The 15702-nt window shown below is 34.0% G+C and overlaps 1 protein-coding gene across 11 annotated transcripts in view; it reads left to right on the top strand.

The window, feature by feature from the left end:
* Window positions 1-15702, top strand: part of LOC121453278 (casein kinase I) — an 88695-nt gene that overhangs the window by 57812 nt on the left and 15181 nt on the right. For 5 of the 11 annotated variants that reach the window (XM_041659899.1, XM_041659893.1, XM_041659895.1 and 2 more), the window contains 5 exons: window positions 3065-3150; window positions 3271-3355; window positions 5385-5533; window positions 6292-6387; window positions 9827-9922. In XM_041659899.1, coding sequence (XP_041515833.1) covers window positions 3065-3150; window positions 3271-3355; window positions 5385-5533; window positions 6292-6387; window positions 9827-9922 — 512 coding nt within the window. The remainder of the gene's footprint in view (window positions 1-3064; window positions 3151-3270; window positions 3356-5384; window positions 5534-6291; window positions 6388-9826; window positions 9923-15702) is intronic. The other 6 variants (XM_041659898.1, XM_041659900.1, XM_041659902.1 and 3 more) reach the window with 3 other exon arrangements.

Here is a 15702-nt window from a genome sequence, read left to right as displayed (position 1 = left end):
AGACTCTCATGGAACTGAACTCTTGCCTTTTTAGCTAACAAGCTTTTGGGGACTGTTTGCTTCTGCTTGTTTCTCCAAGTGCTGGGTTGCAGCAGTGGCAGCCATATGTGTTTGCTGGGAATTCAAACTCAGGGTCTTGTGCTTACAGACAGAGCAACTACTCTTATTACTGAGCCCCCATAGGTTCTTCCCCAATTTCCAGAGATTTACCCTTGAAAGTTAAATTAGCTTTATATTCTAAGGGTGAAGATTACTTATTCAGATAACATCGCAGTTACCTTCTTAAGAATTGTAAGCTTGCTTATGAGATATTTTCTATAGTTTTTGTAGCTTGCAGTGATTTTGTGTTTGAAACAGTATAATATGATGGGTTGAGAACTCTTATTTCTAAGAGTTCTTTTCACATGATATTTCTTGGCTTGTAGTAGAATTTATCAGTTGTCTTATATTTAGATAAGGTTTCATTTGTAAGGTTGTATTAAAATATTTAATATCTAATTATATATACATATACACACATATAAAATGAAAAAATGAAATGTCTGCCCTGGCAATGCTGAAGCATGCATGGGCAGCTCATATATGGCAGTTCTGTTGAACTTGTTCATACTGGCTTTCATGGTCTAAGTTGATGAAGATGACTGACCAGGTCTCTTCCTCAAGAGGGCACCAGATCTCATTACAGATGGTTATGACCCATCATGTGGTTGCTGCTGGGAATTGGACATAGGACCTTTGGAATAGCAGGTACTGATCTTAACCACTGAGCCATCTCTCCAGATATACATACATACACACATGCATGCATATATACACAAACATATATAGTATATAATACACATGCACACACATGAATGAAGACAGATAACTAGTCAGAATATAGAGTCCAGAATATGAACATAGATGATCAGCTGAGTTTTGAGAGTAATGCAAAAACAGTTGAGGGGGCAGGGAAAATCTTGTCAAAATTTAGAATAGCCAGATTATCATTATTGACCAAAATGGATCTATTATTTTACTCTATACTTAAAGCAAAAACAAATCTACTGCAATGTGTATAATAGGTTTAAATATGAGAACCCAAACGGTACAATCTGTAGTTAAAAAAATAGAAAATCTGTGGTCTCAAGTCCTAATCAGAAATTTTTGAATTGGCCATAAGCCAGTAGGAATTGTAAGAAGGAAATTTAGCAATAAATTAATACTTCGTGAAAATACAAAACACACACACAGTTCATCAATGATTTACAATAGTAACATTTGAAGTTCAAAAGCATCAGTCATCAGTAAAATACTGTTAATCCATAGTAAGCTTATATGTCATAGCGATCGGCCTGGATAAAATATAAAAGACTGATGATACTAAACTTGTAAAAATCTGGCAATCTCATATTGCTGGTGGAGATCGGAAATGGCACAATCTCTCCACACTGTACTTTAGAACTAGTGTCCTATGAAGTTGCGTATGCACTGCCACATGATGTTGTGATGGATTCCTCAAGTTGAATGAAAATGAGTGGTCAAAGACTCAGGATGTTCATGATATCTTCCTCCCACAAGAGCTGCAAATTTGAGCTTACTTAGGTGAATAGGTGGATTTATTGTGGTTGTCTTCATGAAAAGCAATAAGCTCTTGATGCATGGAGCTCTATACAAAACATGGTGAAGGAAAGAATCCAGATAGGAATCTGTATTGTATAATTCATACCGTATGAAAAGAATATGATCTGTAATGACAGAGCAGCGAAGTGGGATCCTCAGGCTAGAGGTTGGAGGTGGAAAGGGAAATTAATAGCAGAGCTATTTTAAAGTCTCCGAGAAATTTCTTGATCGTAGTGATAGTTATGCAGGTGTGGTGTCAAGGGTATATTTTACTACAGTGAGCGAAGCTTTTCCCTCTAGTAATTATCAAACCTGACTGCACTTCAGTATCACCTACTAAGCTTTCCAAATGCACCTACCTCTGCTGCACCATACACAACAAGTCAGTTACTAGAAGAAGCCAGCTTCTTTGAACTTGTGAAAGTTCCCACAGTGCTTTCAGTTCTCATCTGGAGTTTGTAAACAGTATTTTCTTTATATTACTTTTCCTCTTTAAGTCTCCGAGACCCTAAGCCATTTTACTGGGTTTTGAGAATAAAGAGCTCTCCTATAACTTGCCGTCTTGGAAAATGATAGGCACTGATTAACAGTGTAAGCATTATTTGTAAATTCAAGCAAGTGCTGTGGGAACGCAAGGTTCATTTTGCCGTAGATCAGTACAGGGAAGTTTGTTTTTCTGGAAACATTGAGCATTGTTCAGTTAATACACTATAAGATGGCTCATTTGGAAAACTTATCTTGCATGCTGCACTTTCTTAAAGTATTTTTCTTCTCATTTGTATTGTCGTATTTTAAAAATCAAGGAATCTCAATTTTTCAGTGACAGTATTGAAATATTTTTGTGTCTCTCAGAGTCTTAGTCTGTTACTCTCAGTCGTTTATATTCTACATATTTTATTACAAAAACAAAACAAAAACCTTAAAATGACAGTTGTTCTAGTAGCACTTGGGGAAACAAATAATAGTAAAGGAGTTATTAATGTTGCTGTGTCTGACATGATTGTTATGTGGTTGCAATACTAGTTCTATTTATTGTTAATAGAGAATATGTGAGATGGAAATTTTGTCCTTCTATTCTGTGTTTAGGAAATTCAGAGTTAATGATAAGCATTTTCAGCTCCAGGGTTTCTCAGACTCTGTAGCATGTTCTGCTCAGACTCTTTAAGATGGATCTATAGGATACAGAGATCTCAGTTTGACCATTTAGCCCCTTTTCCATTCATTCACCTCTAAGTTCCATGGATAGGCATGTAAGTAGGTAAATAAATTTTCGGTAGCACTGAAGATATCATATGGCATATTTTAAAGATGATGATCTGTAGAAAGAATTTATATATGATTTTGGTATTTATAAATAGTAAATCTATATTTTAAATTTATGTCATAAATTTAGAAATAATCTTCATTTTCGCATATTTCACTGGTAAGTGAAAGTGAAATTTCCTATTCTCCTTTATTTCAGAGCAGAGTAGAAGAGATGACTTAGAAGCTTTAGGGCATATGTTCATGTACTTCCTCAGAGGCAGTCTTCCTTGGCAAGGCTTAAAGGTAATTATTTTTTGTGTTTCTTTATTGGAGTTCATAAAATCTTAATGTGTATTAAGACCTTCTGTTACAACTAAATAGTTTTTAAAACACCACATTCTTGCACTCCTCTTTCCACTTTAGGCTGACACATTAAAAGAGAGGTATCAGAAAATTGGCGACACGAAACGAGCCACACCAATAGAAGTGTTGTGTGAAAATTTCCCAGGTAATGGACAATGATAAACTTCATGAATTGAAATGTGCTTATGCATAAAGAAGGCTAAATTTCATTGCTTAAGTTTATAAGTACTTTTTTGTATACATTGAAAAGCAGGAGCACTCTAGAAATGTGATTTAAAAGTTGTCAACAATTACTGCATAGATCACAGAAAGTTTGTATATTTGTTCCACAAGATGACATTATATGAAGAAAATTCCATCTTTTAATTACCTGAAGACTGACTAAAGCCATGTTTCCTTCGATGATTCATTCTTAATAAGTTGAAATACATGCTGAAGAATATGTGATATCATTTAGTGCACTGTTAGTTGTTTGAATCTCAATGTCAAAGTTGTTAAAAATATTACTTCTATTTTTAAAGTACTATAAAATCTTACTGATTTTACTAATTTTAGGGAAATTTTATATTAGTGTATACATTTTGAAAATAATTCTCCTCTAAGCATTTTTGGCAACTCAGAAGCAAAAATAAGGTTTTTTTAGTCCTAAGTTAAGAAATGGTTTGTCAATTAAAATTTTATGTTTGAGATCGAAGCTTGTTGAGTAACCCAGGCCTGTCTGCGGCCTTGCTTTATTCTCTGGTCTGGCCTGGGACCTGCTGCCTTCTTGCTGCAGCCTCCTGAGTGGCCTGTACCACAAAGCTTAGCTGTTGGTAGTTACTAAATAGCTGATGTTGCTTGCATTGCAACATGAAGTATAAAGAAGATTAACTCATTCAAGATGGAGGTCTTATATCACTTTGTATTCATGGCTCTTCTGTGTAATGGTATCATGATAATAAAGTCAGTGTTCTGAAAGAAATAGCATATGTTTCCTTATTTAATGTCAGTAAACTTTATTTTCTCTCTTGATATAACTTCTATAAATGGCAGATTAAGCAATATTGGTGACAGACCTAGAAGTTTAGGTCTAGATAGATTGAGTGACTGTATTATGAAGCGTATAAGCAATTTTCCAGGAAAAAATGGAGGTGCCAGTATAATTAACCCTATAATTACACAGCAAGTGGAATAACAAGAAAGTCTCTCTTTGAGGAAAGTCACCAGGGCACTATGTTACACTGTGAATTAGTGGGATCAGAGGAGCCGCGAAATCTTCATGTCTGAGATTTCAGCACTGGTAACCTACTGTTTCTTTGTATAATGTTGGGATACTCTTTTTTTTTTTTAAAACTAGTTAACAACTTTACCCAGATTTTTGTTTTTCTTTACTTTTAAAATTATAAACTTAAAAGCTGGATGGTAGTGAGGCACATCTTTAATCCCAGCACTCGGGAGGCAGAAGCAGGCAGATCTCTTGTTTGAGGCCAGCCTGGTCTACAAGAGCTAGGTCCAGGATCGGCTTCAAAGCTACAGAGAAACTCTCTCCCGAAAAAGCAAACTAACTAAATAAATTATATATATATATATATATATATATATATATACACACACACACACACACACACACACACACACACACACACACATAGAGATTTATTACCCAACTCTTTGATTAGAAATTAAAAGAAAACTCATTGTGTTCTTGCATCAGATTTTTTGAGATGATTTTGCTTGTTTTGCCAGTTCATTTGATTAAATATGGCTCAAGGTGACGATTAGAAATTTTGTTGCATGTTAGTAAGTTAGTATGTATTGCTAATGTGGAAGGAAACACAGAAAACTAGTTCAGATGCTTCACGTGAGCTAGTTCACAGTGAAGTGGTTTGAGTAAATTTTAAAATATGCATGAAGTATGCCCATGATTAGATAGTTGTATCATTGAGCCACTAATTCACCCTCTAGTACAACTCAAGATATCTATTAAAAAATTTAAAAAATGTTTTAACCTTTGGTAATAAGTGTTGCAAACAACTAAATGACTCACTTCCTTTCCTCTTGTTTCCATTCTCCCTTTCTTTCCCCCTTTTTAAATTTTTCTATAATTGAAAATTTTAAATTGAAATAGGATTATGTTAACTTTTATTGAGTATTATAGAGATACGTAGTCAGAATAACTTTTATTTCCTTTCTAGAAGAAATGGCAACATATCTTCGTTATGTTCGAAGGCTAGATTTTTTTGAAAAGCCAGACTATGATTACCTAAGAAAACTTTTTACCGACCTGTTTGATCGCAAAGGATATATGTTTGATTATGAATACGACTGGATTGGTAAACAGTTGGTAGGTACTTTATGCTGCTAAAGTAAAAGATTATTTATGGTATTTTAAATAGTACAGAATATTTCTATTGAAGATTGAGAACAGTTTGTAAGGAATTCCTTTTATTTCTTATTTGGGGACATTTTTGGGGGATCATCATACTTGGAATTTTATACAAGCTCTGCTACTGGATTTCCTGCTTTTCATAAAAGGATGATGAGTTATTTTGGACTTTCTATCTTAATTTGTTTTTAATATTAAATATGATATTTTATATAGTATTATGGTATTATAGTATTGCTACTTCTCTATAGTAACCTATGTTCTGCTTTGATCAAAATTAAGAATTTTAAAAGCTTCTGAGTCAAAATATTAAATATCTAATTTCGTTATTTAAGTAGTATTTTTAAAATTTGTAATAATGTTTTTTATTTATATATTAGCATTGGATATGAGATTCATAAATACATTTTTATTTTTAATGTGAGAAAGTACCTTAAAATTAATAAAAACAGTAGAAGACCCTTCCTATATACAAAAGTCAGTACACTGAAAAGTGTTTAAATGTCTTAAAAATACTTTAAAAAGTAACTGTGGTCTTTTTACTTTACTCTAAAAGCTTTTATCAATTTCTTGAGAACAGTGTTGCTTCTTAAAGACTTAATTTACTTAGCAGTATCATTTATTGATTCATTGATTCTTTTAAGCAGCTAATGAAACTGTTGTAGATGGGACTACTGAAGCAGGCCATTCCAGCAGTAATTGTTGTTTTCTTGTAGCCTACTCCAGTGGGTGCTGTTCAGCAAGACCCTGCCCTGTCATCGAATAGAGAAGCACACCAACACAGAGATAAGATGCAGCAGTCTAAAAACCAGGTTTGCTGTCCTTTGGATATGAAATCTCTACTTTCATTATTGAGATGCGCATTTTTCTTCAATGGGTCACACATTATACACACTTGAAAGGATTGAAAGTACTTGTGTTTTCAGAAAACTTTTAGTTTGCCATTAATTTCAGAATAATTACCAGTTCCTAATTCATGCTATGAATTAGTCAAAACCAAGCAATGTTTGGTGCTGTTAGGATGGAAGTTTTAAAACTATACCAGCTTTTGCTCTTTCTCTCTGTAGTTAATTCATTGGGTTATTTATTGAATTTCTGCTGTTTAAAGTGATTTTTTTTATTCATGTGTTGAGAAATACAGAGGCAAAAAAATAAAATAAAATAAAATAAAAACCAGTCTATAGAAGTGCTTTAAACTGAGTGACTGAGTGGTGCTTAGCAAGAACTCATTTGTCTCTGGAAGCAAACGAACATGAATGTGTTTTTACTCTGCATAAATTAGTTTCCTAACCCTTATTTTCTCACCTATTAAGTAGTGGTAATACATGCTAACTTCTAGAATAAAATTTTTAATTAGAATTCTAATAGGATAAAATAAAATAGAATATAAATTTATTCTCAGTAAATCTGAACTCAAGGATGGTGTTTGTTCTTATGAATTTTACATTAAATATACAGATAATTTTGAAGTAGAGTAAACTGTACCACTTGGAGTATATGCTTGGAATATACCACTTGGAAGATATGCTATATGCATTTCCATATCTAATATAGAAAATGTTGTTTCTTGTCATGAACCTGCAGAGTAAATGAACTTCTTTTAGGTAAATAATGGAATAAAGACATCTTAAGAGTAGTGAGCAAGAGACAGGAAAAGAGAGGAGAAAAGAGAAAAAGGGGTGGGGAAAGAGAAGAAAGACAACAGAAAAGCAAGAAGCTAAAAATCAAGAGATTATTTGTTTGAGGAGTATAGGTCAGTCTAATTTGCTTGGAACAGAGCATAAATTAGAGAGAAGGTATGTAAGAGTGATTTGAAATAAGAGTAAGATCGAGAGTGAAGAGTTCATGTTTCCTGGGGAAAGGCATGGCAGCTGTTGAAAAGTTCAGCAGTTCATGTCTCTTTTGCAAGAAGATTCTCTTTATTTAGATTCTATCTTGCCTCTTTATTTTCACTTCATTTATCCCATTAAAGTCCAAGTAATGGCTAAAACAAGATGAAAACTAAAGGATAAAATACACCATTCGTTAAAACATATAGCTGGACAAAATGCTCACTTTAGGGCATAGTTAACAATATGTATGGTATACCTGATTTAGAAAGATTTGGTTTTAGAGTTTGACACAGAAAAAAAAAAAACCTCACATGAAAAGTCGCATGAACTAATTCAACTATAAGTAGAGTTAGTTGATAACTTGAACAATCTGACGCGATAACTATGTAAGTATAGGGCTCAGAAGTTGAGAGCTGGTGTTTCTGTTTTCTAAACTAAAGTTATTTCTTGGATGTTCCTGGAAGAGTGTCAGTGATTGATACTCCCTAAACTCCTATGCCCAAGCTCTTGTAGTAAAGCTTTGTAGTAAGGGCCGCCTTCAGTGTTGAATTGCTTCACAACTTAAATACTTTTAAGCTTCTAACTTTCTACTTATGACAGACATAGCTCTTTTAATATAAACTCTCTGAGGGTGGGTTCTGTATTTTCTTTGTAGTTCTTTTTGCCCCAAATGCAGGGAAGATTTTCTATGTATGTGTAATTTCAGTAAATCCTTTGGGATAGGGCTGTGTATAGGATTTGAGACCTGAATATACAGTCTCCTTGTTAAAGAAAAGTTACGTGCATAGAAAAAGTTCAAAATATCCATGCATCAGTTATGTTTTTGTTTTGTTTTGTTTTGTTTGTTTTATGACAGACCCCATGGTTCACAGTCCAAAAGAGGAAAAGCATGAGTTCATTAAAAGGGCTGAACATTGTAATGACTGCAGACAGAGGCAGTCAGTGGTTCAAGTTCAGGGGAGCTACAGTTACATATAATATGTTAGGTACGTGTTAGTGTTTATAGAAGGAGTTCACATAGGTTTTTAATATAGTGTTTATGCAGTAAGAGTTCACATAGGTTTTTTAATATTTTCTTACAGAGGTCTATCACCAACTGCCACAGATACCTGTCTTGATTTTAGCATCTTTTTCATTTTCAGATTTGGTTTCCTATAATTTATTTAAATGTCAGCTCCCAGTCCACTAATTCTGGCTGTGCAGTTAGCGAATGATGAAAAGACAGAACTCTCACAGTGGTTTTGATGGTAGACTTCATGCCATGGCCTATGTAATTTTGCACTATACAGTTTAATTTAGGAAGCTTACTCCCAGAACGTTTTTTTTTTTTTTCATGTCCTTCTACTTATATTTAACGTCTGTTCCAGAAAGGGTTACTCTGGCTTCCGGTGTACTTAGGCTTCCCTTAGCTGAGCATACTTGGCACTTTGTGGCAAGATTTTGTGGAATTTGGTAGAAAAAGAAAAACAGCACTAGAGACTTTAGGATATTCATAGTTAGTGCCAGGATTTTGGTAGCGTTATTGAAGCTGACTGTGGCTGAAATTGCCACTGTGCTCTTTGCTAGGTCTGTGACCTCAAGACAGTGTTGAATGTCAGTGTCTTTATCCATGAAATTCAGATTTTATCTAAAGTTACTAATTCAGAACCAAACTTTAAGAACTCTCCTTGTCAGTATTTTCTGAGTGTTCCTGAAATAGAGAAATTGCAATTAAGAAGCCATTCTGATTTTTACTAGTCTAATACTAGTAGCCTATTCTTATTCCCATAGAGATTTACCAAGTGATCTCAGAAATTCCAAAATTTTCAGTCTGTTTCATTAAAGAAGGCTCTTTAATTAGAACCAAGTTTTTAAAAAAAATTAAATCCACAAAGAGATTTTTAAAAATGTTTTGTTATAGTCTCATAGTATTGTGCATAGTGCTTTTTACTTTTCAAAGACCTTTTCTGTTTTCTCCTGTTATACCTGCAGTAGAAACAGAATACAATAAAAGAGAGGAACATCTCCTAGGATGTCAACCTTTTAAGGATTTTTCTTCTCACATTGCTAAAAGTAGTTGCCCATGGGAGAAGCTCTGTGGACTCTGTAAGACAGTGTGGTGGCTTGTAGTGCGCTCATGTCACTCTGCTCCCTGGCTCTTGGATAATTCGCTTATGAACTTGTGGGATCTATGGCTTCCCAAATTTTTTACTTCTAAAATTTTTTGGTTCTAACTTATTTTTATTGCTGACCATTATTCAATTTATCAATAAAAAATTATCTTTCATCTTCAGAGATAAATAACTATGTATGATTCAGAATAGAAAGAATATTTTAAATTTCCTTTTTTACATTTGTTTTGTATATTATAAGGATGAGATGTTTAACATATTGGGTTTTTCTTCTTCCATGCATGCCACATGCATTAAATAAATGGCAGTCGGCAGACCACAGGGCAGCTTGGGACTCTCAGCAGGCAAATCCCCATCATTTGAGAGCTCACCTTGCAGCAGACAGACATGGTGGCTCGGTACAGGTATTTTCTGATTTTTGCATGAGTGATTATTCCCCAGATTTATACAACTAACCTTTTTTTGAGCTCATGGCATGATACTCTATCCTTATGAAAGCTTGTTGCCGAATTCTATCCATAATTCTATTTCTTTGTTACTTAACCAAAACCAAGTTAACATGGTCCAGGAAGACCACCAGGGATGCTACACTTTCGTGTGCCGTGGTTTACTTTTTGCAAGTACATGCAACAGTATTTAAGTCATATTCACGGCAAGTTAGAAAAAAATGAGTGTGGTTAAGTATGCATTGAGCTAGATTTTTAAATGTGAAGTTTAATATTTTTATTAATGCTTTAAATAAAACATTTACAAAACTCCCCCCCCCCCTTTTACTGACTTTGCTTCCTTCAAGTTTCATTCATAGATATCTGAACGTTTTCATCTGTACTACTTGGAAACATGGCCCTGTTGGCACTGCTGTGCTATACACTCATAGATACTCAGTAAGCTGTGGTTTCTGCACCTTTAAAGCACATCCGCCAGCAGCTGCCCGCCACTGTCCTGGCAGCCAGGTGTAACTATTTAGGTTTGATTATGGAGACTGCAGCCTTATAGGGCTTTACAGTGGCTCCTTAAGCCAATCTGAATACTAGCTCAGAGTAACTGATGACTTCTGTCGCAACTTCTTTCAATTTGAAAGCCCTATGTTTTGGTTTTGTTCCTCTGCATATTTCTGCTTGAACAATTTTCCATATTTGATCAGTTTTGCATTCTTTTTAATACATTATTAATCAACATAATCTATATTGAATCATTTTTATTTAAATTCTAAAAATCAGTTCAAAATTAAGTCTTAGGAGCTATCTTGTTTTCCTCACTGATACATTTTAAAGTATGTAACCACCCATTTATATATAAAAATATATAGATTTTTAGTAATATGCAGTAGAAATATTTGAATAGTTACATGAACTCAGGAGTGACAGACTCAGGCAGAAGTACCTGAATTCATATCATTGGAGAAGCTAAGTGAGCAAAGTATGTTTAATCTGCATAAAATGTTTACCCATATTTTTGCTTGCTTCTGAGTCCTTTTTTTATGCTACATGTTTTGCTAGTGCTCAGGGAGATCTGCAGCAGTGAAGGCTCTAATAGAAATCTGTCCTGCCATTTATAGGGTCACTTTGAATCTGTTTTCCTGGTCTGTGGCTCCTCTTATGTGTTTCCCTGGATGGATTGTTTTGGTGTTGTTCCATCACATTAGCAGTAGTGCTGTTTTCCCTTAGAGTGCTTGTACTTTTTTCCTGTCTCTCCCGAACTTTTCTGTCTGTTGAGACTCCTTCCAGCTTCATTCTATTCTGTGTGATCAGTTTACCCAGTAGAATTCTAGTAGGAGAATGAATGCATAGATCAAAATAAGAAATTATGCTCTTTTTATTGATTTCTTTTCTCTCCTATCTTTTTTTTGCATTTTTTCTTTTTCTTTTTACATCTCTATCAGTTTTTCCTTACTCCACTGTCTTTTCAATCATAATCTGACTTAATACAGTAAACATTTTCAAAAGCTTAATGAGTAATTTACTAACACCTCAAGTATGTCAATGCCAGAATCGTATCCCACTGCAAAATAAAGAATGTATTTAATGCATTTGCAAATTATCTTATGCACATTCAGAATTACTTGAATTATTATGATTATATATACTTAGACTAATGAAAATGTAATTAAAACTAATGAAATGAAAGAAAAGTACCTAAAGGCTAACTACTGTGATTATTATTATTGAGTACTATAGCTGATCCTTAATCAGGGTAGAAAGGGAAGCAGTGTGTTATTCTCATGGTCTTATAAAGGGAAGTGCTACAGAGGTTTTTAAGAACCTTTTTTAAGAGGTTTGTTTTGGCCTCTTGAAGGATCAAATGGTGTGTGTGTGTGTGTGTGTGTGTATAAAATCTTAGCACATTAGGCAAGAGCTCTAACATGATGCTGCAAGCCCAGCAGTTATATTTGACAGGCTTTTCCTAGTCAGTGATAACCCCCATTACTGTAGTTTTTTATGTGGAACAGTGAAGCACTATTAACATTCTAGGCTGTTTAGAGTTGACCATGGTGGAATTTCTTGAAGTTTTGACTTCAAGAAAGATAGTGTTTATTTCTGTGAGTGTGGTGATACACGTGTTCAAATGATTGTGTGCCCATTTGCATATATGTAGATGCTGAGCCATATTCCTACTCCTGATGATCTTTTAATAGATGCTGAGTAGCAGAGTCTAAACTTGAACTTTCTCCTGTCCTGATTAATTATAATTTAACAGACAGATATACATGTTACCAAAATGATATTGTTGTTGAATACAATTGATTTGGTTCAAATTTTGTATGCTGATTATTTATCAATAAAAGGAGGAGGATATTAACAATATTTTCACCTTGATTTTGCTGTGAAAATTTTGTAAAAAGTATTTTATATAGAGACTGAGATTTTCAAAGTGCTAAGTACAATTGATTACTTTTTTAATCAGTGAAGTTATATTTTATTCATTTCCTTAAATTGAAGAATAAAGACATAACCAGGAGAAAACGTTAAATTCACTTTTTCTTTTTTATATTTAGTGAAATATGTAGCTATTTATTCAATAAACTCTTTCTGCTAGAAGAATGAAGAATAAATTAGTATATCTGAAGATGTTATTTTGAGTCTGTTCTTGCCTGTGTATGTTTTGGAAAGCCACTGGATTTAGTGTGCCTATCTCTGTTAGTCCATAGAGCCATTGCAATGGATATGACTGGGAAAGAGATGTACCCATTCATAATTTTGGCCCTTTATTATTTAGAAATATTTATGTAAGTTACTGTTACGTTGTTACATACTGTTAGTTTGTGTTAGTTACTGTTAGGCTCATGAAATGAAAAGAAGAATTGAGAGACAGGAGACTGTGATAGGTAGTTAGCAGAGTGCTAGGAGAATATTCAGAGAAACAAATCTAAAATGGCCTGAATTAATGATTCAAATTTTCATGTAAAAATACTCTGAATACAAAAGTATCAGTAGTGATTATCAGCTGAAGAAGGCTGTAGGGGAAAGAGGAGTGTCTCAGGCAGAGAAGACAGCACGCATATAGTGGGTGAGGAGAGAGAGACACTCAAGAATTGAACTCAGTAGATAGGGGGGTTGGTAAGAATTGAAACTGGGAGGCCCGTGGGTTGTAAATTGTGAAAGATATAATAGTCCTTGTTATTAGTTTTGAATTTTATTCTGAAGATACTGGGGAAACATAAAGAGGATTATGTAAAGCTAGTCATGGTGGTGCATGTTTGTAACCTCAGCCAGAGACAGGATCCCTAGGAAAGCTAATCAGCTAGACTAACTGAATTAATGACCTCTGGATTCAGCAAAGCACCACTTTCTCAACAAAGAAACTGGAGAACAATTAAAAAGATACCTGATGTCAACTTCTGGCCTCTAGATATGTGGGAAAACATATACACAATCATGCACACCACCCTCATACATGCAAAATACACACATACACACACACAATCTAGTGTCTATGTCTATCTCATTTTCCTGGTTTGTGCATTTGGTGATGTGCATTTGTGATGGTTACATAGGTGGCTGCTATGTAAGCATAGGGTCTCAGGTATCTGTAGTATTCTAACTCAGATTCCTGTAGGTATATACTTAGAAGTGGTACAGTTAGATCATGTGCTAATTCTATTTTTGATTTTTGAAGAACATTCGTCTTGATTTTTACATTGGTTGCACTACTTTACTGGCCCCCTAGAGGCGTATAAGGGTTCCTTCCTCCCGAGCCCATCCTTACTAGCTAATGTTGTTGGGCTTTTGCTTTCTTTTTCTCTGTTTTTTTTTTTTTTTTTAAAGACATAGTCTCACTGTGTAGACACAGGCCAGCAGCCTCAAACTCTCATAGATCTACCTGCTTTTGCCTCCACCATGCCTGGCCTTGTTTACTTGATCCTGGTGGGTTCAACTCAAGATGAGATGGAGTTTTGATGTGCTTTTCAGTCACTGCTCTCTGACAGCTAAGGGTACTTTTTTTGGTACTTTTCCTATGTTTATTAATCATTTGTATTTTCTTGTTTTTAAAAATGTCTTAATTTGCCAGTTTATTGATAGAATGATGTGAGCTTTTGGTTATTAATTCTTTTAGGTTTTTTAAAATATAGATTCTAGATACTGACCCTCATTCAGATGCATAATTGACAAGCATTTTCTCCCGTAGACTCTCTCTACTCTGCCAATTTTCTTTTCTATTCAGAAGACTGGCAGTTACTGGATGTTTATTTCTTAAACTGTTTTCCCTTTCTTTCCTTGTGCAGTTTCATGGCTTTAGATTTAACATTGTCTTTTAATCCATTTTAATTGATTTTTGTGCAGAGTGATTGATATATATCTATTCTTATTCTTCTGCATGCAAACAAGCAGTTTTCTAAGCACCGTTTATGGAAAAGGCTGTCTTTACCCCAGTGTCTGCTGTGGCTGTGTAGTATAATTTGACATCTGTACCCCCACTGCTCTTAGTGCTTGTCATTACTGTGGTCATTTGAGGCCTTCAAGCTTCCGTATGAGTTTTAAAACTGTTTTCTCTTTCTGTCAAGACTGTCATTGAAATTTTGTTGGAGATTACATTGAACTTGCAACCTTTTTGGTCATATAACCATTTTTATAATACTGCTTTTGTGAATTTATGATTATGGGAGTTCTTTCCATAGCTTCTTAAATTTCTTTATAAATTTTTCATTGTAGTTTTTCATCTCTTTGCTTAGTTTTATGACTAGATATTTTTGCTTTGAAGCACTTGTGAATGAAGTTTTTTCTTTTTTTCCCAACAAGTTTGCTATTGTATAAAAGAACTACTGATTTGAGTTTGGATTATGTACCCTGCTACATTGCTGAAATTGTTTCATAAATGTAAGAATTTCTACTAGAATCCTTGAGGTCTTTTGAAGTATAGAGGAACTCTGTTGTCTGCAAGTGGGGGTAATTTGATTTCTTCCTTTCCTGTTTGTATTCCTTTTTATTTTTTTTTTTTAGTTGCTGTATTGATCTGTCCAAAACTTTAAGCACTGTATTGAAGTAGAGTTACCGGACATCTTTATCTCATTTTTAGAGGAAATGTGTTTAGTTCTTTCATAGTATAATGTTTGATATTTTTAGTTTTTATGATGTTGATGCATGCTCCTTCTATTCCTTGTTAATTCAGAAATTTTAATATGAAGACGCAGAACTATGTTAAAGGTCTTTTCTACATTTAGTAAGATTGTCAGTGATTTCTTTTCCCAAGTATATTACGTATAGTGTTGCATTTATTTTATATGTATGTAGTAAATCTTTCATACATTTCCTGTAATGAACTAAATTTAATCATGGAGTATTCTTTTTAATATTTTTCAATTCAATTTTATAAGTATTTTATTGAGAATTTTCACATGTATGTTTATCGAGGAAATTGATTGACATTTTCCTCCTTCTGATGTTTCCTTATCTGTTTTTGGTATCTGTAACATTTTCTTCAAAAATTAATTTGGGATAGTTTTTCTTCCTTTTCTGTTTTAGAAAAGTATTTGAGAAACACTAGTGTTCCTTTGTTCTTAGTTCTGGGAGAATTCGGCAGCAGTGAGTCTCTCCAGTCCTGAGCTTTTCTTTGTTAGGAGACTATCTCTGCTTCTATCTTGTTGCCTATTTATGTAGTTTAAATCCTCTTGATTTAATTTTTGTAGATGATACTATATAAATATAATTTACTCATTTCTTCTAGACTTTCCATCATTTTAAAATAG

This window comes from Microtus oregoni, unplaced genomic scaffold, assembly GCF_018167655.1.
Source record: "Microtus oregoni isolate MIOR12 unplaced genomic scaffold, Mior012 000011F_ref0000422, whole genome shotgun sequence".
Lineage (NCBI taxonomy): Eukaryota > Metazoa > Chordata > Mammalia > Rodentia > Cricetidae > Microtus > Microtus oregoni.
Note: the sequence above shows the minus strand (reverse complement) of the source record. Positions and strands in the feature narration are given on the sequence as shown.